The sequence below is a fragment of the Arvicanthis niloticus genome, chromosome 13, assembly GCF_011762505.2.
Source record: "Arvicanthis niloticus isolate mArvNil1 chromosome 13, mArvNil1.pat.X, whole genome shotgun sequence".
Classification (NCBI taxonomy): domain Eukaryota; kingdom Metazoa; phylum Chordata; class Mammalia; order Rodentia; family Muridae; genus Arvicanthis; species Arvicanthis niloticus.
The window spans coordinates 12,522,175-12,545,349 of record NC_047670.1 but is presented as its reverse complement, the minus strand read 5'-3'; the positions used below and the strand labels follow the sequence as shown (position 1 = coordinate 12,545,349).

Genomic DNA, 23,175 nt, shown 5'->3' with positions numbered 1-23,175 from the left:
ATAGTAACAGAAGAACTTGTCACATCTAGGAGATATTCATGTGTGTGTGTGTGTGTGTGTGTATGTGTATTCAATGATGGCAAATGGATAGGAAGAATAAAGTAAAGGAGAGTTCCAAAAGTATAAACTGTATAGAGTATGATACCATTATAAATGGGATTGGTAACAAGTTGACATTGTTCCAAAACTCAAAAAAGAAAAAAAAAAACAAAAAAATCCACAGATTCACTCTATAGAGACTATAAAGGGTCAGATAATAAAAATGAACTAAAACAATTAGGTCTAGATTACATATAAAATACATGTAAAATACACTTTACACACACACACACACACATACCACCTACACAGAAGATAATATTATATGAGATGGAACATTGGTCTATGTATAATGAGTCCTATACTGTGCTGAATTAAATACATGCATAGCTACATGCAATGGCATAAAAAGATATTTAGGGCTTGTTCTGCTCTTTCATAAAAAAATTCCAGAGTTAGGAAAGCAATATTCTTGCACCAGTCGTATATCCAATATTGTGACAAATAACTTAAGATCATGAACATGAATTGAAAATTTTCTCTTTTGGATTCCATTTCTCAAGTTTTGGCAGAACATCATGGTGGACAGTATAAGGTAAACAAAACTGCTGAAAGGAAGTTAAGTGAGAGGAAGGGAACAGGAGTCCCTCGATTCCCTCCAGGACCTACCCCTAATGAGCTAACTTCCTTCCACTAACTGCCACCTCCCAAAGTTCCACTACCTCCCAACAGCACCACCAACTAGGGATAAGACCTTAAACACAACAGTCTTTGAAAAGACATCTAAGACCCAAAGCATAACAGCCCCTGACCACTACCCGTAAAATGGGCCCAAGTCTTAGTTCTTAGAGTAGCACAATCATTACCACAATTGAGAAGGTGGAAGTTATCAGATAAACAATTTGTGGGTTTTTTTCCATAGCACTAATATGATCTTGAAGATATATGGCAAATGGTGTCAAAGAATAAGACTGTGATATTCAAAATTATGCTACCAATCATGAATCAGAATTTTCAAATTTATAATTAAACTCTCATTTTTAATATATGCCTTCAAATACTTTGAAAATTAGTCTTCACCATGAACACAGAAACTCAAATTCAACTTCATTGAAATGAGTGAAACATTTATGTAGAAATGGCTCTCCAATTTAGCTCTACCTCACACAGATTCTACTTGAAAGCTTCCATGTACTCATACTTCACCTCAAGACCAAATCTCTCTTCTCTAACCCTTGGTCATGACTTTTCTCTCCAATGCTCACAAAAGACCCAGGCAGACAAACCACATAAAGATATAACAGGTAGTACAAAAATTGAAAAACACGGGCTGGAGAATACACACCTGGCTTCAAATAACAGAGTCACTGGTTCAGAACCAGAGACTTAAGAAAAATTCTACAGGTTAACTAAGCATAAAATTCCACGGGTTAAAATAAACTGTAAGTCTAAAGAAGATTTGGGAAACAAAGATCATGACTGAAAGCAGGATCCAGGTAACAAAGACAGGATTACCTGCTGTCCAAACGCTTTACTTCCATCCACCATGCTGCCACTTAAGTGATGGTGTTCATGTCAGACCACTTTCCTGAAATGAAAAACTGTGAATCTACAATTACTTACTTGTCACCTCCAATGGCATGCTTTACGGTTATTTTTAATTCGAGGTTTCCAAACCTGAATACCTGAATATTTAAGGAATAAACAATACAAACAGTGTTGCTTCTGAATAAAAGTACTTTCTAATATGCCAAATTGTAGCCTCAATGAAATGGTATTTTGATATTCCAAGCATCACTAGTCAATCTTCTGAACAATGCTGAATACATAAATAAGTAAAACAAAAATCTGTTTCCATAGCTGCTCATCAGGCATTCACAATGCCCTTCATGGATCAGAAACCACTTACATAATTCCTCTAGTTCTTGAATCTTGACTTTTAACCCTATTGTAACCTAACAGACTATATATGATACCCATAAGTAGATGGCAATCCCTGTGTTTATCAGAGTTTTGGTGCCATTATAGTTTGAACAGTAAATGTCCCCAAAGGTATGTGTTGAGTGTTTATCTCACCTAGAGCACTATTTTGGAAGGTTTTGGAAACTTTGGGAGACTAGACCTAGCAGAAGAAAATAGGATACAAGATCATGTCCTAGGGAACTGTGCTTTTTTTGTGTTGCTCTCTCTGGGTGAAAAAAAGTCCCCTCCACACCCTCCTGATATTCTGCTTTACCACATACAGAAACTCCAGGAGTCAAGTGACTATGCACAGAACCTACTGAGATCATGTGCAAGTAAATCAACCTTTCTTCTTTTGGACTTTTCTGTATCAGGTATTTAATCACACCAACAAAGACTTAACAGAGTGAATAGAGACTTCACACATATAAGACAGATGGACTGTTGAGGCCCACACTGTTTGGCTTGGGGGGGCCACTGTGTCTCAGCTTGAGTTGTTGCTCTTGTGTGTGGGTCAGGGTCTAGCAAGAGAGAGAGTAGGTATAGAGGAGCAAGAGACACAAAGAATGGAGACAAGGCAGAGGGTCTGATCAAGTCTCAAGTCTCAAGTCTTGTTTATTGAAAGGAAATCTTGGGTATTTATGTTTTGCCACGTGCCTTGTAGGCATGGATGCCATGTGTGTCTTGCAGGTGTGGATATCATGTGTGCCTTGTAGCTGGGGCACTAAACAGCAAAACAAGATATGTGGGATAAATAAGATGTTTATCAGAGTGTGCTCAGCTGTTGTAGGCTGTTGAAACACAAGTCTCTTATCAGGGTATATGGTTGAGATGTTTGCAAACATGATAGCTACTTTTTGCTAGGAGTTGGCTCCCAACAGGTCCTCTTTTTAATTGTTTTTTAAAAGGGAAGGCTGGGAAAACTTATGGAAATTGTCTCTGTCTTAGGTTGGAACAAAGGACCCTAGCCTCTCTTTCTTGTCTTTGGATACTCAACAGTCATTGGTTGAGCTCCTGTCTTAGGATGGTGAGGCCTCCCAGTTAGAGGCAAGGGTCTTGAGGTGTTCTCTTACTTGTTATTGACTATTTGGCTTAGTGTGTAAATTAAGAGTTAATCCTCATTAGTCTTGATGACAGAGGTTTTGGAGTCGCTTACTTTTAGCCTGTAATAACGGACTTGTATGGGTTTTATTTGAATAGTGTCTATTTGTTGTTGTACAAAAGCCATAAGTCTGTTGAACAGCATGAACCCAAGAGACAAGAGACTTAACAATGTCTGAATAGTTGGTATAAAAGCAACATTCTTTTTTAAGGGTAGCACACAAGCCCCCTGTTGGAGAAGTAAAAGGTCTAAGCCTTGTACCCACAAATTTTGAATTAAGATTGAATTAATAAAAATTTTTATGAATGAAACCATTGAATTTGCATCCTCTTAGTAACAATTATATAGATTTCTACCAATAGATTATGGCTGTGCTATCAATTTTAGCTCTTTTTTTTGTTCTAATAAAACCATTATTTTTTTTCTAGAAAGACAGCCTAATATTAACCACCTCAGTCTCTATGCCCAGGGAATTAGGGCACTGACTCTTCATTAACTTTTTAAAGCTGAATATGGGCATTGAGATATTAGAAGAGGGATGAGGGCAAGGGTAAGATTCTAATGTCTGTCTTAACTGTATCTAGCTGGAAGTCCAGGCCATCAGTGAACATGTAGGCAATAAAAAGATTCATTTACCAAGGCTGTGTATTTTGTAATATACAAATCTCAAAACAAATTTTAATATCGAGATAATTATTTTGTTTGATTCTCTGAAATCTAGTGTTTTGAAGGCCTACCTCTGTCATGTTTGAACCACATAATTTTGGAAGATAATAACTACTACCTTAACAACCTTGTTGGAAAACACATAGAAAATTTTTTTCCAAATCTGTCTATCTTTGAACCAGTAACCAGAAAGGCCTTTATATTGACCTTTTATCTAAAGGAAAAATATAACTACATAATTTAGAATCACACCCATTTTGAAAGTTAAATCAATTTAATACAACTGATTAACACTATCTTTTTGTTTAGCTCTCTGCCTAGAGCAACCTTCTATTTGTGTATTTATTTATTTATTTATTTATTATTTATCTATTTGGCTCTCTTGACTCAGAGAAGCCTGCAATTTACTCTTTTTACTTTAAAGCCTTTTTCATCTGTTTTTGTTCACTTATTTTTTATCCCATTTTTGTTACTATGACCTACTGGTCTTGCTGTAATCACCTTTGTTTCACTTTTGAATTCTTGGCAGACCCTTCTTCTAGTAATGTCCTTCACTGGGTCTCTTGTTTTTGTTGTCTTGTGTTGAGTTCTACTGTCAAGCCAGCTCTGTCAGTCAACAGGTTCTCCAGTGCAGGAGTGAGGATGGCTGCTTCTAATTCCCGTGGTGTCCTTCAATGTATCTCCCTTACTGGAGCCCTACATTAGGCGCCACTATGTTGAGGCCCACACTGTCTGGCAATAGGGCCACTGTATCTCGGCCTGAGATGCTGCTCTGGTTTGTGGGTCAGGGTCTAGCAAGAGAGAGAGAGGGGATGGAGGGGCAAGAGACATGAAGAATGGAGACAGAACAGAGGGTCTGATCGAGTCTCAAGTCTTTTTTATTGAAAGGAAATCTTGAGTATTGATATGTTTTGCCACGTGCATTTTAGGCATGGATACCACGTGTGTCTTGCAGGTATGGATATCATGAGTGCCTTGTAGCTGGGGCACTAAACAGCACAACAAGTTATGTGGGATAAACAAGGTGTTTATCAGAGTGTGCTTAGCTGTTGTAGGCTGTTGAAAAACAAGTCTCTTGTCAGGGTATATGGCTTGAGATGTTTGCAAACATGATAGCTGCTTTTTGCTAGGAGTTGGCTGCCAACAATGAAAATTAATTTTTCGGACAAAAATAATAAAGGAAATAATCTGTAGAGCAAATTATTTTTCATTAAAAACCTTCCATAGCTACAAATGGCACAAGTACAAGGCAACTCAAAACAAGCTGCCTGCATTACTGGGTCAGCAGGTTGGCTCATTAGGTCAACGCATTTACTCTATAAGCCTGATGACCCAAACTCCATTCATGGATCCCAGGTAAAAACAGGAGAGAACTGGCTCTTCAAAACTGTATGTAGTGGGAATACCTGGAAAATGACCATATTGATTTGAAAAATAGTAATTTATCTAGTCAAACTTGTGGGGCAACAGATATTTAATACCATCTTTGCCACCAAAAGACATTTGACTGAGCCTTATTTTTCACAGCAGGTTTATTCAACAAAGTTGCTATAAATTCCTTCCAGAGAAAAACAAGGTTGGGTTTATATGAGCCTCTTAACACAACACTTTTATATTATCTTGTTTTAGGAGGGTGTTTTTTAAGGTACCATATGTAATACTTATTGACTCATTAGCACTGCACTCACAGCCAATAGCATCATCTCTCAAGTATGAAGAAACCTTGTGGAACACAAACACTTTTGCAGAAGTAGCATAGACATCCCACAGCACTACACCTGGGGCCATTTCAAACAGTGTAGTCCCACAGAATAAGTAAAACATATGGAAGTTGGAGGGTTGATACTAAGTACACCACAAAAAAAATGCTTGTTTATAGCTTGGAAAAAAAGAGAGGAGGTTTGGCAGCAAGTATATGAAAGGTAAAATAAAAAAATAAAATTGTTAAATATTAAACTTGGTTTTGCCATTTACTAGCTGTGTTTTTATTAGGAAATTTACTTAATTACTCTGTCTCAGTTTACCCTATTCCAAAATGAAGATAATAATATTACTACTGTATTGTTTTCATTGAAGATTAAAAGAATTACCTGCACAAATGTGTTTGGTTAAGCCCCTTCTAGGCACAAAATAAGCGCCATTTATGTTAGCTAATAAAAGAAACAGAGTAAGGCAATGGAACATTATCTTAAACTGTCAGAGTTTTAAAATATATGAGAGAGCCAGGGTGTACACTTAATAGTTACAGTTTTTGTTTATCTACTTTTCTGACTTTCCCTCCCCAACGATTTTCTGCCTTGTTCCCACTGCTTTCTCCTTGCTTTGGCCACAGGTACTGGCAGAAGCCTGTCTAGGACACTGGATGTTCCTTCCTTCAAGAATTTGCTAACTTAAAGGTAGAGTTTGCTTTAGGGGTGAGTTGGTGTCTTAGTTAAGATTGTTATTGCTGTGATGGAACATCATGACCATAGGGCAAGCTGGAGAGGAAAGAGTTTACTAGGTTTACACTTCTACTTGTAGTCCATCACTGAAGGAAGTCAGGACATGGACTCAGACAGGACAGGAATCATGGTTGTCGCTTACTGGCATTTTCCATATGGCTTTTTCAGCCTATTCTTTTATAGAACCCAGATCATCAGGCCAACCCTCAGGGGGCTGGGCCCTCCCATTGATAACTAGTTTTAAAAAGGTCTTATAGCTAGATCTTCTAGAGGAATTTTCTTAGTTGAGAGTCTCTCCTTTCATATAATTTTAACTTGTGCCAAGATGACATAAAACTAGCTCCAATAATTGCTCTGGTGACATTTTCTTCACAATAATCCTAGCCAATGTTGAATGGCCAATTCTTTCTTCTGCCTAGGCCAAATAGATTGTCTACAGGAAGAGGAGCCACCCAATAACCATGCAGGCATACCCAGAAGCCTCCTTCCAAGTCAGTGATGGACTTTCCAGTATATGTTGCCATTATAGACTTCAGTATTTAATAGTCAAGAAAAGGGAGAAGTCAGAGAAGGGAGGCTGGAGACAACATGAAAAACTTCAGGGAAGATGAAGAGCTGATCATGTCAGTGCTGGGGCATTCTCAGAGTAAGCCTCCTACGTGCATGTCCAAGCTAAATCATATAGAAAAATCAGGGCCAAAGCCAAGGAAGAGAAAGTATGAGAGACAATTGCTACTGTGTGACCATAAAGGTCCTCCATCTGTAGATTGGGCAAAGGATGAGTTCAGAGACATTAATGCCAACCCTGAGTGGCAAGGATTTAGCTGGCAAGATGAAAATCCCATCCTGCCAAATTCTTCAGGGCCATGGTTGCCAAGGAACACTCACATGGCTAAGAGTAGCTTATTCCCACCATCTTTCATGTGTGTGGGTGGCATATTTGGGGACTGGCAGCAGCCCTGTCTCAGATCTCCTTGGCGCTTCCTCATCTTTTGATCAAGACAAGAGGCCTTTTATCATGGATTTTATAGGACAAGCTTCTCACTAGCTGCATTTAAAGTTCCACTGTAAATAGAAATTGTTTTGGCAATATACTGACTTCATGAAAAAAATAATCAGGACATAGAAAATACTTACTACTTTTCAGATTTGGCACATCTATCTATGAGAAATTATAAAGCTGCATCAATAAGTAGGCCTGTTTTTAATCATATTTTTCTTCAGTCATAACAAAATACACAACCCCTTTTGAAGCAAATGTTGCAAGCTTCATACTGGCCTCTTTCTGGAATGTATTTCATGTGATTCACCCCAAATTTTGAAGACCAAAATGTTATCATCCATCTCGATGCTATAGTAAAAGAAACTAAGGTAAATAATTTGTCAAGCAATGTGGAAAGCAGTAGCAGACCAAGCATCCAGCCAAGTCCACATATCTTCCACCACCCCCTTTCACTGCATAGTATATGACCAAAGGTTTGTACAGTCTGCTAACAATGGTATACAAATGCAAAGCGTTTGGTTTTCCTCAGTCTCTGAACCAGCTATAGCATGCTTAATTCTACCTAGGAAACACCATTCCATATAGCTTTGAGTGGGCAGAAAGATACCAAGAAGAATGGAAATGAACATCAAGCTTTTGAACAGCCACTCAAAACTAAACAACATCTTTCCCCCCCCCCCCTCTCTCTCTCTCTCTCTCTCTCTCTCTCTCTCTCTAAAAAAATAGATTCTTTTCTCGTACAATATTTCCTGATCATAGTTTCTCCCCCTATTCCTCCTACTTCCTCCCCATATCTCACCCTTCTGGATCCACTCCCTTTCTATCTCTTACTAGAAAAGAATAGACTTCTTTGAGATAACAACCAGATGTTACATACATACACACACACACACACACACACACACACACTCTATAGATATATATATATATATATATATATATATATATATATATAGATATATGAAAAACTTTCATATTGAAACCCAACAGGAGAAAAAGGATCCTAGGAACAGGGAAAGTAGTAAGAAACAACACTGTTCTCATAGTCAAGAGTCCTATAAAATTACTAAACTAATAGCTAAAGATATACTCAGAGGTCCTGGTGTAGACTCATATAGGCCCTGTGGTTGTTGTTTTAGTCTCTGTGAGTTCATATGCTCCCTGTTTAGTTGATTCAGAAGACCTTTTTCTCCTGGTGTCTTCTGTTCTCTCTGACTCCCATAATCTTTTGGACTTCTCTTCTGTGGGATTCCCTGAGCTATTAGGGGAGGAATTTAACAGAGACCCTCAGTTTAGACTCTCTCTCAGATGACTGGGTGAGACACTGATCTATGAGTATAGCAGAATAATATTAATAATCATTTTATTGATTTTTAAAAGTCTATTCATATTTGGTTATACTCCAGGTCTCTAAGCTATTTAGTACGTGGCTCTTGGTTACCAGAGTAGTGTTGGGTATGGTTTCCTTCTCATGAAATTGGGCTCAAGTCAAATCAAACATTGGTTGCTAACTCCAGCAACTTATGAGCCACCGTTGCCCTAGCATATTTTGCAGACAGGACACATTGTAGGTCAAAGGTTTTGTGGCTGGGTTGGTGTCCAGGTTTCTTTCTCAGTAGACTGCAGAGTACCTTCTCACACCGAAACAATGAATGTAGAGGTGATAGCTCCGTGTAGGCCCCAGCTCGACCTCTCCATGTTCAATGAGTTCTATAAATATTATTCTTGACAATGGGAATCCACTGTCAATTTGTGGAGAACAACCCTCTGTCCTAGCATTAGCTTGATTGTTTGGGAATTTCTATAGGACCCCATCAGTCAACAACTCAACTGAAAGTAATACAGTCCTACCACTGGGAGCCTTGCCTGCCTACAAGAGATGGTAAATTGAGATGTTTTCATCCTCATTACTAAGTGCCCTCACTAGGCTCACCCTCATAAATTTTATGAAGTTTCCACTGTACTAGTTTTCCACAACTTCCCACAAATACCCCCTAATTCTAACCATTTTCCCCACTCTTACACATCAAGTGATCTTCCCTCTTCCCAACCTGACCCCTCCCACTCACATCCCCATCCCAATCAACTTCTAAAATCCATTTTTCAGGAAATCTACATGTCCCAACTAGGCCCATCTCTTTACCTAACTTCTCTGCATCTATAAGTTTAGCCTTGGTATCCTTTACATAGTAGCTAATATCCATTTATAAGTGCATACGTACCATATTTATCTGTCCAGGTCTGGGTTACCTCACTGAAAAAAATGTTTTTCTAGTTCTGACTATTGATCTGCAAATTTCATAGTGTTTTTTCTTAAAGCAGAGTAATTATTAAGTCAATTATGTAGATGTACCATATTTTCTTTATCAATTTTTCACTTGAGGGACAACTAGGTTATTTCCAGTTTCTGTCTATTATAAATAAAGCTGCAATGAACATGGTTGAGGAAATGTTCATGTGGTAGAATGTAGTATCCTTTGGGTATATTCCAAAGAGTGGTATAGCATGGTGACTCTATATGTGATTTGGGTATCAGGTTAACTGACCTCATAAAATGAATTGGGCAATGGTCCTTCAGTTTTTATTTTATGGAATAATTTGAAGAGTATTAGCATTAACGATTATTTTAAAGTCTGAAAAAATTCTTCACTAAAACAATCGGGCCTTGAGGTTGTAGTGGGTTGGCCTAATGCTGTTTGTATTCTAATGATAACTTGAGGCCCCCAAGGCTGTTTGCCCCCAAAATGTAAGACATTGAGTGACTTTGTCCCCAATTGATCATGACTGGTGAATAGAGATGCCAACTTCTAATAGCTGGGAAGAAGAGAAATTGGTGGAGTTGAGTTTTGTTGGGTTTAGAAGAAGGAGCAGAGAGGAGGAAAGAGAAGAGCCACCATGGGATAGAGAGATGAACATACAGGAGAGGAGAAAGGAGCGCCACCATGGGTTAGGGGGCAAGAGAACATGACCCAGAGGGCTGGCTGGTTGGAACTGAGAGCAGCCAGATGGAACATAGTAAATAGTGAGTGGCTTGGGATTATAGATAGGAAGGGAGATTCTAACAACATGGAGGATAGGCAGTCGCCCACCTATTAAATTAAATATGCCATATTAAATGCCATAAAGGCCATAAGGCATATTTAAAAATATAAAACCTGTGTATGTCTTTCATCTGGGAACATAATGGTCTAAGGCAGGTAGAAACCCCATGCTAGAATTTTTTAAAAATAATTAATAATACAGATTTTTTGTTTTGGTTTTTGGGGTTGTTTTTTTTTTTTTTGGTTTTGGTTTGGTTTTGGTGGTGGTGGTGGTGGTGGTGGTGGTTGGTTGGTTGGTTTTGTTTTGTTTGTTTCGTCTTTGGTTGTAAAAATATTTTTCTCTTTCATGTAATACATTCTGACCGATGTTTTCCTTCCCTCCACTTCTTCCATTTCCTTCTCAACCTCCCCTTTCCCCAGATTTACTCTTTCTCAGTTTCCCTTCAGAAAAGATCATGCCTCTCAAGGGTATCAACTAAACATCACATAACAAGTTACAATAAGAATAAGCACAAACCTTTGTATCAAGGCTGGACAATTCAACCCAGTAAGAGGAAAAAAAAAAAAAAAAGGCCCCAAAGGCAAACAAGGGTCAGAAACACCCCTCATTCTGGCTGGCAGAATTTTGACTGCTCCTACTTCACTAGGGATTATAGGTTTATTTAAACTTTTTATCTGATCTTGATTTAACTGTGATATGTGTTACTTTGATATGTGTTACCTATTAAGGAAATTATCCATCTCTTTTAGATTTTCCAATTTTGTGGAGTTCCAGGTTTTAAAAGTCCTTAGCATTCACTGGATTTTATCAGTGTCTGATGTTACATCTACATTTCACTTCTGATTTTGTCAATTTGGACATCCTCTCTCCATCTCTTAGTAATGTTGGGTAAGGGTTTGTCTATCTTGCTCATTTTTTCATAGAATCGCCTGTTTTATTGATGAAATAGTTCTTTGTATTATTCTCTTTGTTCCTATTTCATTAATTTCATTCCTAAGTTTACTTCTTGCCATCTACTCTTCTTGAGTGTGCTTATTTTCTTTTCTTCTAGAGCTTTCAGGTATGCTGTTAAGTAGTTCTCTCCTTTTTTCTTTTTCTTTTTCTTTTTTAATGTAAGCATTTAGTGCTATGGACTTTCCTTGTAGCATGGCTTTCATTTTGTTTCATAGGCTTGGATATGCTATGTATGCATTTTCATTGTATTCTAGAAAGTCTTTAATTTCTTCATTTTGATCTTGACCCATTTTATAAATTTAGTATAGAGTTGTTCAGATTCCATGAGTTTTTAAGCATGTTGTTGTTTCTGATGTTATTGGTATTCTTAATTTGTGGTGAATAGGATGCAAGAAGTCATTTCAATTTTCTTCCATCTGTTGAGATATGCTTTGTGATCAATTTTGGAGAAAGTTCCATGATGTGCTGAGATAAAAGTATATTATTTTGTGTTTGGGTGAGATTCTCTGTGTTGAAGTAATTATTTAAAATGGCCGCTAGTCAAGCCCACTATCTAAGCTGCGGTGGCTCTGCCTAGCTCAGCTGCCAAGTTCAGCGGCCAGAGGTCACGTGCATGCTGCAGCTAGAAATGGCCAGCCAGAAACACCAGCCCTGCCACCCACAAGATGCCAGCGTGGCTCTGCCAATCTTCCACTCTGTCTACACAAGGCTGGGCATTGCCCAGACCATTCCACCATCCACACGGGCCTGGTAGGAAAATGAGACTCTAATGCTTAAATATTAATCAAAGGCTTTATATGTTTGGTAATGCTCAATAACAATATGCCCTTACAATTAGAGTTGTTTCCCAATTAACCAGCCTAAATATAAATTGTTACCCTCCGCTGCTCTCCAAACCTGTGTGGGTCTTCATCCTCCTAGATGTCTGCCCTCTCTAGCTTCTCCTCTTCCGTTTCCTCTCCTTACTCCTCCCACCTTAGCTCCTCCTACACTCTGTAAATATCTGTTAGGGCCATTTGGTTTATAATGTCTTCTAACTCTAGTATTTCTCTATGTTTTTGTCTGGTTGACCTGACTATAGAAAAAAAATCTCTGTGTATTGTATGTTTCTTGTACCTTTATAGATAGCTCCTTCTTTAGGTTAGGAAATTTTTTCTTCTATTACTTTGTTGAAAGTATTTTCTCAGCCTTTGAACTGGGATTCTTTTCTTTCCTCTATTCCTATTATTTGTGGGTTTGGTCTCTTTATGGTGCCCCAGATTTCCTGGATGCTTTGTGTCAGGAATTTTTTAGATTTAATTTTTTTTTTTTTTTTTTTTTTGACAAATGTATCTGTTTCTTCTATTGCACTGTCTTAGTTAGGGTTTTACTGCTGTAAACAAACACCATGACCAAGGCAACTTGTTTAAAGGACAACAGTTAACTGAGGTAGGCATACAGGTCCTGAGGTTAAGTTTATTATTATCAAGGCAGGAATGTGCTGGGGGGAGCTGAGAGTTCTATATCTTCATCCAAAAACAGACAGGACAAGACTGGCTTCTAGGCAGCTAGAACAAGCATCTTAAAGCCCATGCCCACAGTGACACACCTACTCAAAGAAGGCCACACCTTCAAATAGTGCTACTCACTGGGACAAGCATATTTAAACCATCACAAATACTTTCAATGCCTGAGATTCTCTCTCTTGTCTCTTTTATTCTGTTGGTGAAGCTTGACTCTGTAGTTCCTATTTGTATGCCTATGGATTTCATTTCCAAAATTCCTTCAGTTTTTGTTTTCTTTATTGCTTCTATTTCCATGTTCAGGTCTTGAAGTGTTTTTCATTTTCTTAAACAGTTTGTATTTTCTTGGCTTTGCAGGATTTATTTTTGTCTTCTTTACGAACCCCTATCATCTTGATATATCTGGTTTTAAGGCCTTTTTCTTGTTTCAGCTATGTTGAAATAGTTAAGACATGCTATGGTAGAATAGCTGAACTCTCATGGAGACATATTTCCCTGACTGTTGTTGATTATGCTCATATCTAGGCATCTGTGTTTGGGATGGTTATAGGTCTAGGTGCTGATTCATGGATTTGTCTTTGTTGGATGGGTGTTTTGTTCTTTGTATTCTGTGTCTGCTCTGGATTTTTGATGAATGTGATAGCTGTGTGTTGCCTGGTCAGATGGCATGTTCACTTGGAAGGTCTGCTGGTATTGAAGACTAGGATACAGTGAGGAGTAGGGGGAGGTAGTTTAGGAGAGGATTGTCTGTGGGATACACAGGAGATGTGGACAGGGAAGGGAAGCTGCAGCTGGGTTTCTATTTCAGTGCTAAGGACAAAACTGAGGGATTATATCTGGAGAAACTGAGAGAGAGGAGAAAGTCTGTAAGCATCCTACCTAGTTCTCTTTAAATCTTTTGTCAATTATTGGTGATGGGCTATTGGGTACGGGGGGGGGGGCACTGTCATATCTGTAGTAGTTGTAGTTGTTATAGTAGTAAAGACAACTTGACAAACTTGTACTGACGCATGTAGAACCATCTGACCCCAATTATTTGCAGCTACCTTCAAAATAATTGCGTTTGATACCCTCTTATCCTTATTTTGGTATACTTACCAACTCTAAGGTAAATAAGAAAAGTCACAGTTAATATGTTGCAATAAAAGGTCTATCTAATTGCCTCATATTTACCCTGTGTTTCAATTTTTGTTTGAATTTAGTGAAGCACAAACGTAAAATACTCTGGCTAAAAATTAGTTCCAAAGATAATGAAATGTCTAAAATTCTAGTAAAAATCCCAAGTCTGTAAAGGCTCACCCTTTTAAAATGCACTTCAGCCTTTTTTAGGACAGTCCTATGAGTCACTTCAAACAAAGGTCGTAAACATTCCTTTGCATTAGAAGCCTTTGCAGCCTCTGGGCTGTCCTAATATCTAAGTCACATTCCCACCTTTGCCAATGTCATTCTTTTTCTTTTTTTGAATAACAAAAAATATTTTACTAAAACATAAGATTTACAGAAGTTTCCAGACAAGTCAAATAAAATGGTCACAAGCTTTTTCTTTTGGGGGTGGAGGTGGGGGACAGAGAATCTACACTTGACAGCAAAGTCACAGTATTATTAGTGAGGGCTGTAATGTTTATTTAATGTTCCTGTTTTGGTTTAGACAATCAAGCTTGTCCATCTATAGTGTCAAAGGTTAGACTTGGCTAGAGAGCATATTCTTGAAAACTGGTTATCTGCATTTAAAATAAAACTACTTTCCTCAAAAAAAAAAAAAAAAAAAAAAAAAAAAAAAAAAAAAAAAACAATAAAAAACACCCATATCCCTGGCAGCTAACCCTGACAACTACATTCATTCACAGTGCCTTGTACTTTAATTATAATGGAGAAGGAGTCAAAGCAGAGAGTTCTGCTTCTCAACATCTCTCAGCAACCAGGAGGATACTTCTAGCCTCTGTTCATGCTTTACAACATCAGGACAAAGCGAATCAGGACAAGACAGATTTGCTAATGTGCATGTAATCACCAAAGATGAAGATGCCTGGGCTTTTATTCTATAATGTTTCTAAGACTGTGTCCATTAAATGCAAACAAAAAAGGAAGAAGTCTTGGCAGAACAGAAGAAGCAGTGTACATGTGATGATTTGATCGACTTAAACATTGTTCATGGCATATAGCCTAGCCCATGCTCTCACTGTTTCTATGGCTTGGGCTTCGTTGGTCTTCCACTGCTCGGCTACATCATTTGCTAATGGACCATCAGGATTAGGAGTACTTAACAAAGCCTGGATTGATAGCAGAACTGTGCGAATCTGCAGTGCTGGGGACCACTTATCTTTCAAAATATCTAAACATATTCTTCCCAACTTCTCTATATTAGGATGATAAATTTTGGCCATGAAATGTACTTTAGGTGCTGCCATTGGGTATTCTTCTGGAAGGAAAAGTTCAAGTTTAAAAGTTCCTCCCTCCAAGGGGAAACCTTGGGGGTCAGCAATGACCACATGAAAATAACTGGTGTTGCTCTCATGTGGTTCTGCTTCAGTGCCAGGAACTGGTTCTGCAAAATGCAGGGTTTCCTTGATGATCCTTGATGATTCATTCAACCAAATTTTCATTCTGTTTTCTATCATGTTACTGATATTTCTGAGAAAAAAGAAAGGGTCACCTTGCACAGAACATAGTTTTTCATATGCATAACCCTCGATTGGTTTGCTTGTTATACCAGCATTATTCTATCTAAGGACCTTAGTGGCTGACTTCTACCCAAGCCATGCATGATCCCCAAAATAATCCCAGCAAACATGTTTTACAACAGTGACCAAGATGGTTCCACTTACTTTTTTGTTTTAACTTAAAGTTTGAGTGAATATAGCTCATGAATTATAAATTAAAGTATAAATATCTAAAGGAAAGAGTTGGACAGTCAATACTCTGAAGCTTCTAGAACACTGATATACAAGAGGAAATACTCTGTAAATATGTACTAAGTGCTCAGTGAGGTGACACTATAAGTAGACAGAGTTCTTCAGTGGAATAGGGGTATGTAAAAATACAACGTTCATATCATAAGACTCAGTACCTATCAGTATAGTCTTATTTTAAAATACCTTTAAAAAATAAGTAGGGTACAGAGCTTAAGAATAGGACATCCTGGGATACATGCTGGTGTCTAAATTCAGTGACATTAATGCTGTCACGAGATAGTAGTAGAGAAAATACAGAGAAGAGAGGGAGACAAGCCATAGTTACTTTCCTACATCATGATCAAAGAACCTATTAAAGAAAGCATGTGATTAGGGAGTTGTTTACACCTTTGGAGGGCGAGTCAATGAACATCATGTCAGGAAGCAAGGTACCTGAAAACTTATATCTTATCTAAAAAGAAGCAGAGAGAAAGAGACTGGCCCTGGCATGAACTTTTGAAACCTCACACCCTACCCCAGGTGACACACCTCTAATAAAGCCCCACTTCCCAATCCTTCCTAAAAACAATTCCACCGGCTAGGAACCAAATGCAATGTTTGAGCCTATGGAGGCCATTCTCATCCAAACAGCTGCAGCCGTGAAAGAATAAGGAAAACATTGGAACTGGTAGTAAAACAACAAACCAAGGAATGTCTGGGTCCACCAAAAGCTGAATGAGGCAAAGAGGCATTCTCCTCTAGAAAGACGCCGGCTTTGCCAGCGTTATGATTTAAGACTCCTGCCTTCCATACCTGTAAAGAAATAAATATTTGTTCTTTTAAGCCTCCATTTTAAGTTCAAGGCAGCCTGTGGAAAGCAGTAGTAGCAGCTTCTGTAGATTTAGTCTTCTGTTCAGAAATTATTCTCTGAGATGTCATTATAAAATAGATACTGTGTTAGACATACCACACATGTAACAATGCCTCCTTCATAGAAACTGCTTTGTAGAATCCTGTGTTCCAGAGCAATCGTGTTTGTCCTCTGAATCTGGAGTGCTGGGAGGACATTCCACCCCACACTTTACAACAGACTACAGATATAAGTCATATGCACATATCATAGAAACGGGAACTCATAAGATGGCTCTGGAGCCATAGGGAAAAATAAGTCAAGACCAGCCTTTTCTAATTCCCACAGCTTGGGGAGACTAAGCAAGAATTACAGCATTGTTGGGCCAGGCAGATATCATTTCACACTGCACTGGGTATACACTATACCTTGCCACAACTCAGAGTTGAAAAGGGAGGTTAAAAGAGCACCTACAGATTCAGATATGGGACAAGGGAAAAGCCCAGCTTTCTTCAAAGTAAATGTTACACCCTGAGAGGAAAGGCTAACAATTATTTGTTAGGACCAATGACAATAGGTGCATGATCTGACAAAAAGAGATTGTCTGACTTTAACTTGGTACATAAGAAATCAAATAACAGAGGCTGAAAAACAAGTCAGACATGAAAGCCATATTTTCAGAAGCTAAGACAATACAGTATAGATGAAAGTAAGTACTAAAGCTGTACGCATATAAAAAAAATCCCACAAGGCAAATATATGTTTTCTCTCTAGAGTTTAAATATATGTGGTGTGTGTGTGTGTGTGTGTGTGTGTGTGTGTGTGTGCATGCGTGCACTTGGAATAGCCTAGTACTCACAAGACTGTGATAAATAAGATAATATGATATTAATAAAACACAGAATTGATCATGATATTCAATAAACAAGATATGTGAGGCTGCCTCCAAAATAGCATGACACACTATTTTACAACAAGCTTTCTTTAATAAATGGAGGTATGCTATACTTTAATGATAAAATTATAGTGTAATAAATACATATAGAAGTAATGTAATTACTACTATATTATCCTTGTCAGGTATTAAATGCTATACATCATTGCATATGGTATACTTTTGTATGACTGGCAGCACAGTAAGCTTGTTCAGACCAGCATCACACAGACATGTGATTAATACATTTCTTTATGATATAATGTTTATGACAAGGTCAGTTGACAAAGGGATTTTCAGTCCATTATATGAAACCCATGTCATATCTGTAGCAAATCACTTGCCCAAACATTATTATTAAGTACATGACAGTAATTATACAGAATTAAAATACCTAAGACCAAAACAAGTAATAATTACAGTAACAATATTTAATAAATATGTTAGGAGCCTTAACATGCAGTTTTCTATAGATAACAAAAATGAGAGGCAGAGCTACTATTAATGATGCTGAGAGAGGAAGAATCAATCCTAGGGACAGGCTTCTTGATAGACTATCCCATACCTAGTGATAAGACCCAAAGACATTTTCATATGAGCATTTAAATGACTTATTAGGTTATACATACATAAACCATAGACACATACATACATACATACATAACTAATATAATTAAGAAAAGACAATTAATTTGAGAGATAATTGAGGGGAAGAGGAGAAGTTAAAAGAGGGAAGATATGGGTATAAATAATATAATTGTAGTACTTGTATGAAATTCTCAAAAATTTACTTTAAAAAAGTTAGATCAAGGGCAGGGGCGAGAAAACTTATAGCTGTTATGTTTACATCAAGTCCCTAATCTTACTTACAGAGACTGGCATAGTAACAGGACCAATACAACTCCAACCTTCCAGTTTCTCTCTTGACAGAGCTGTGAGAGACTCTATTACCAGCATTATGGGAGTTGTCGTTGATTAGTCTCTACATGTTTTTGTGAATTTATGTCACTTGATATTGACTGATTTTATTTTGAACATGCTATTCAATTCTGGCCAATGAGCCACAAGGGATATATTTGTTTCTCTGTTCTTAGGAAGAAATAGAAGAAAATAAGCAGAAGGGGGAAGGAGGGAGAGACAGAGGACAGCATTTTCCCTGTCTCTTGATACAGATACATGGTAAGTTTTGCCTGTAAGTGCAACCAGAAAAAAAAAATAACCATGAAGAAAAGGCAATGTGCTGAGGATGGCAAAGCAGAAAAATGAAAATGTAGAAGCCTTTATACAATTATTTTATCCTTTTAATTTCTCCAACAAATGTGCACTCTATGTCTATTCTTCTTAAGATATTCCCTTCATGGGACAGGCAGATGAAACTCAACCCTTAAGAATATACATTTTTCAATGTTCAGAATGATTATGATCTATAAAAGAGTCCAAAATAATGACAGAAAATCACTTGTTCTTTTTTAAAAAAAAAACTTTAAATTATTTTGCTCTTAAGCAAATCCATTCCCAAGCATCAAAAGGATTTTCTCTTCCTTTACATCAAAGGATAAACTGTTTTTCAAAGTCATTTAATATTTTACCCCAAACAATACAAAAGTAAAGTTCTCAAAGTTTTATGAGAGAATAGGAAGGGAATGCCTCCTCCCTCTTTCAAGCAGAATAAATGAAAATTTTGTTTTTATGTTTGATGTGAATCTCTTTTTTCCTCTTTAGAACAACTACCTTCAGTTGTAAACTGAATGTATGCAGCTAGACAGCATGCTCTGGTCCCTCATCTAGCTCATAATGCTTTAGATAATGTTCCTAAAGCTGCAAAACACTAATACAGATCCTACCTCATAAAAATGTTTAATTGCTCCTTCATAATTGTAAGTGTGATACTATTATGAATTATAATAGAAATATCTGATATGTAGGATATCTGATATGCAACCCTAAAGGGGTCATGACCCATGGAGTGAGAACCACTTTTGTAGAGAGTTAGGGATGTCTTTCTTACGTAGATGTGCTGACTGGGGTATAAAAATAAACTGAGAATTCACAACAGAGAAATCTTGAGTGGTTGAGAAGCACCTAAAGAAATGTTCAAAGTCCTTACTGATCAGAGAAAGGCAAATCAAAATGACCTTGAGATTCCACCTTACACCAATCAGAATGGCTAAGATCAAAACCTCAGGAGACAACACATGTTGGCAAGATGTGGAGAAAAAGGAAAACTCCTCCATTGCTGGTGGGATTGCAAACTGGTACAATCACTCTGGAAATCAATTTGCATGTTTCACAGGAACACGTGTTCCACTATGTTCGTGGCGGTTTTGATGATGATAGCCAGAAACTGAAAACAACCCAGATGTCCCACAACAGAAGAATGGATACAGAAAATGTGGTTCATCTACACAATGGAATACTATTCAGATATTAAGAATGAGGACATCCTGGGTTTTGCAGGCAAATGGATAGAACTAGAAAATATCCTGAGTGAGGTAACTCAGACCCAAAAGGACATGCATGGTATGTACTCACTAATAAGTGGATATTAGCCAATAAAAAAAGTACAGAATACCCAAGATGCAGTGCACAGAACTCAGAAAGGTCAACAAGTTGAAGCGCCCGAGTAAGGACGCCTCAGTCTCACTTGGGAGGGAGAAGAAAGAAGTCACAAGTGAGGAGGAATGGAGGGATCTGGGAGGGAAAATGGACAAAGTTTGGGGGGAGAGGGGAACATGATCTGGTATTGAGTGAGGGAAAAGGACTGAAGCCCTGAGGGGCAGCAGAAAGAATGGAAACAGGGAGGTAGGAGGTTGGGGGGACATTCCAGAATGCACTACAGATATGGGAGGTGAAGGACTCCCAGGACTCAAAGGGAGAGATCTTAGATGAAATGTAGGGAGAGGGAACTTATAGAGCCCACTTCCAGCAGGAAGACAGAGCATCAAACGAGGGAGGAGGTTGCCGTCTCACAGATAAAACTCTTATCCATAATTGTTCCTGTCTGAAAGAACTACAGATGTGGAAATAGAGAGGAGCCTGAGGAAAAGAAGGTCCAACGACAGGCCCAAAGTGGGAGCTCAAGGGGAGGCCCCAAGGCCTGACACTATTACTGAGGCTATGGAGCACTCACAAAATGGGACTTATCATGACTGCCCTCCGGAAGATCCAACAAGTAGCTGAAAGAGTCAGATGCAGGTATTTGTATCCAACCAATGGACAGAAGCTACTGACCTCTGTGGTGAATTAGGGCAAGGCTGAAAGAAGCTGAGGAGGATGGTGACCCTGTAGGAGGACCAGCAGTCTGAGTTAATCTGGACCCCCGAGATCTCTCAAACACTGGACCACCAAAAAAGGCAGCATACACCAGCTGATATGAGGCCCCTAACACATATACAGCAGAGGACTGCTGGGTCTGTGTGCAATCAGAGATGATGCACCTAAACCTCAAGAGACTGGAGGACCCGGGGAGTGGGGTGGGGGTGGGAGAGGGGACAGCCTCACAGAGACAGGGGACCGACCGGGGAGGATGTATTGGATGTGTAACAGTCGAAGGGTGGGGGTGGGTAGAAAATATAATTTGGAATGTAAAAATATAAATAATTAATTAATTTTAAAAAGCAGTTCTTCACATTTTAAACTCCCCATGAGCGTTTCTTAAGGGAGGATGTCCTAACAAATAACATTTGTCACTTGGTTTTATACATTAGAGATATGATCTCACTACACTATCCTGCTATGTAGAACTGATGTTAATGAGATGTAGATGCATACATTTATTGAACGGTATAAATAAACCACACAGCTAATCTATGAACAACATCATCAAGTAAAGAATGAAAAAGTTCAGAAATATATAAAATTCAGTTCTAGTTAAGACATCTTTCCAACTAGTTTGTGCAGTAAAAGTAATTTAAGATACATAGGTATGCTGTCATATTGAACCTTTTAATACACCATGACAATGATTGACATATTATAATACCTACTATAACTTATACTCTATAATAAGTTTCATTGCATCTACTGGAATAATGAATTTTTAGAAAGCAGATGAAGTTTTTATTACAAAAAACATCTCTCTCCACTTCCCCACATGCATATGCACACAGATAGCTCAGCTTACACACACACATATGCACACACCACACACATGTGCGTGCATATACTTGATTGTCCACATTTTTGTTTATGTACATTTCGCATACATGCATTCACATATAATACATACATACATACATACATACATACACACGCAAATTAAGGCATACATTTATTTCATTTGTTCACAATCTAGAGTACAATTTCCATGAAGGCATGAATGCCAAGTCCTCCGAATTGCTGCATTCTCAATACCAAGCACAGCATGGGGCATGTAGTAGGTGGCAGGGCCACTGTACAGTGCCTGACAATACAGTCCCCAAGTACACCCTCCCTTTGTGTGACTTTGATGTGATGACAAAATCTTGTCACAGCACAAAGCATCTGCTAGTATGAAGTTTATTTTTGTCTTTATAGTTTCATTTTTGTACATAGCAAGCTGCTGCTAGGCATCCCCAAGTCAATTACCTGGCCCTATTACACAGGAAACCCTAACCTGTTCCACCTAACTCTGTGAGAATGCTCTAAAGCATGGGCACTGATAGGATATGTATTTCTGTAAACCCCCAGGAAACTCTATTAGTGCATTCAACATAAACACTTTTTAGTTGTCCCAAGTTTTAAATTGTTCCTCAAATTGAAACACATATGAAAACAGACTTTCAAAAAGATCCTACATGCAGACTAAAGGAAAACTAGAAAGAAGAAGAAATGTTAAACCTTTCTGTTCTCTGTAAGTACAAAGCAAGAGAAGGTTAACAAGAGTGTTCTTTTTTTCGTATCTTTTGGAAATGAGTTGCAGATGCTTCATGATCCTTCACTCGTCCAAACACTAGGGTGGCTTGGAGAAATACTCTTTGAAGTGCAGTGTATTACAACAAACTTCAAACTGATAAGTTCCTTGTTGCAGCTGCCAAATTTTAGCTAGACCATTTCTTTTTCTTTTGTTTTGTATAATCTATGTGGCTTTGACAATACAATAGTTGGTAGAGATACAATAGCTACAGATCCCAAGAGAGGATATTCTTTTTGGCAAGTTGAGAGCTGAAGAGGATTCCAAATGCCACTTTGCGCTACAGTTCCATATAATTGATAGCATAGCATCAGAAACAGTGAAGAAGGAGAGGCATGCTTGCAGCTGTAGACATGACTACACGTGCTCCCCATGCATACGGACATGGAAATGCACATTTTTTTGTGCACTCCAATTTTTTGTGTCCCTATACATTACTACTAATAGCTTTAGCCACTGAAGTACTAGAAGGATTTCAGAATAAATGTTTATAAGCTAGTGTATCAGTAGCTAACAGAAGATTTAAAAGGCAGCTACAGAGAAGGAAATTGCACCTAAGCACACTGCACAGGTTCATTTTTTATTGTTAGATTTCAGAGATTTTATTGTTATTGTAGGACAAGGATTTAACAAAGGACTTCACACATTGCTAGGCAAGTTATTCACCACTGAGCTCCGTGTTCAACTTTATTCTGGGTTTATCTTGAGATCACTGTACACTGACACACACATAAGAATACAGAGAGACTTCATGAATCCTCCCTAAAGTGAGCTCCAGGGTAAAATGTTGTAAAACTATAGTATAATATCCAAAGCAGAATACTGCCATTAAGACAGGCAGAATATAAAATATTCAAGTATCACAAGGAGCCCCCGTGGTGTTCTTTTACAGTTATGT

At 38.1% G+C, this 23,175-nt stretch overlaps 1 protein-coding gene and 1 pseudogene across 8 annotated transcripts in view; both read right to left on the bottom strand.

Moving 5' to 3' along the window:
* The window catches only part of Cpq (carboxypeptidase Q), a 435,354-nt gene that overhangs the window by 396,631 nt on the left and 15,548 nt on the right, over positions 1-23,175 (bottom strand). The window contains exon 2 of one of the 8 annotated variants that reach the window (XM_076911242.1): positions 1,555-1,640. The exons of the other annotated variants lie outside the window; for them this stretch is intronic. Coding sequence (XP_076767357.1) covers positions 1,555-1,587 — 33 coding nt within the window. The 5' untranslated portion in view covers positions 1,588-1,640. The remainder of the gene's footprint in view (positions 1-1,554; positions 1,641-23,175) is intronic. 8 annotated transcript variants of the gene reach the window in all.
* LOC117718688 (ubiquitin-conjugating enzyme E2 N pseudogene) lies at positions 14,850-15,329 on the bottom strand (annotated as a pseudogene).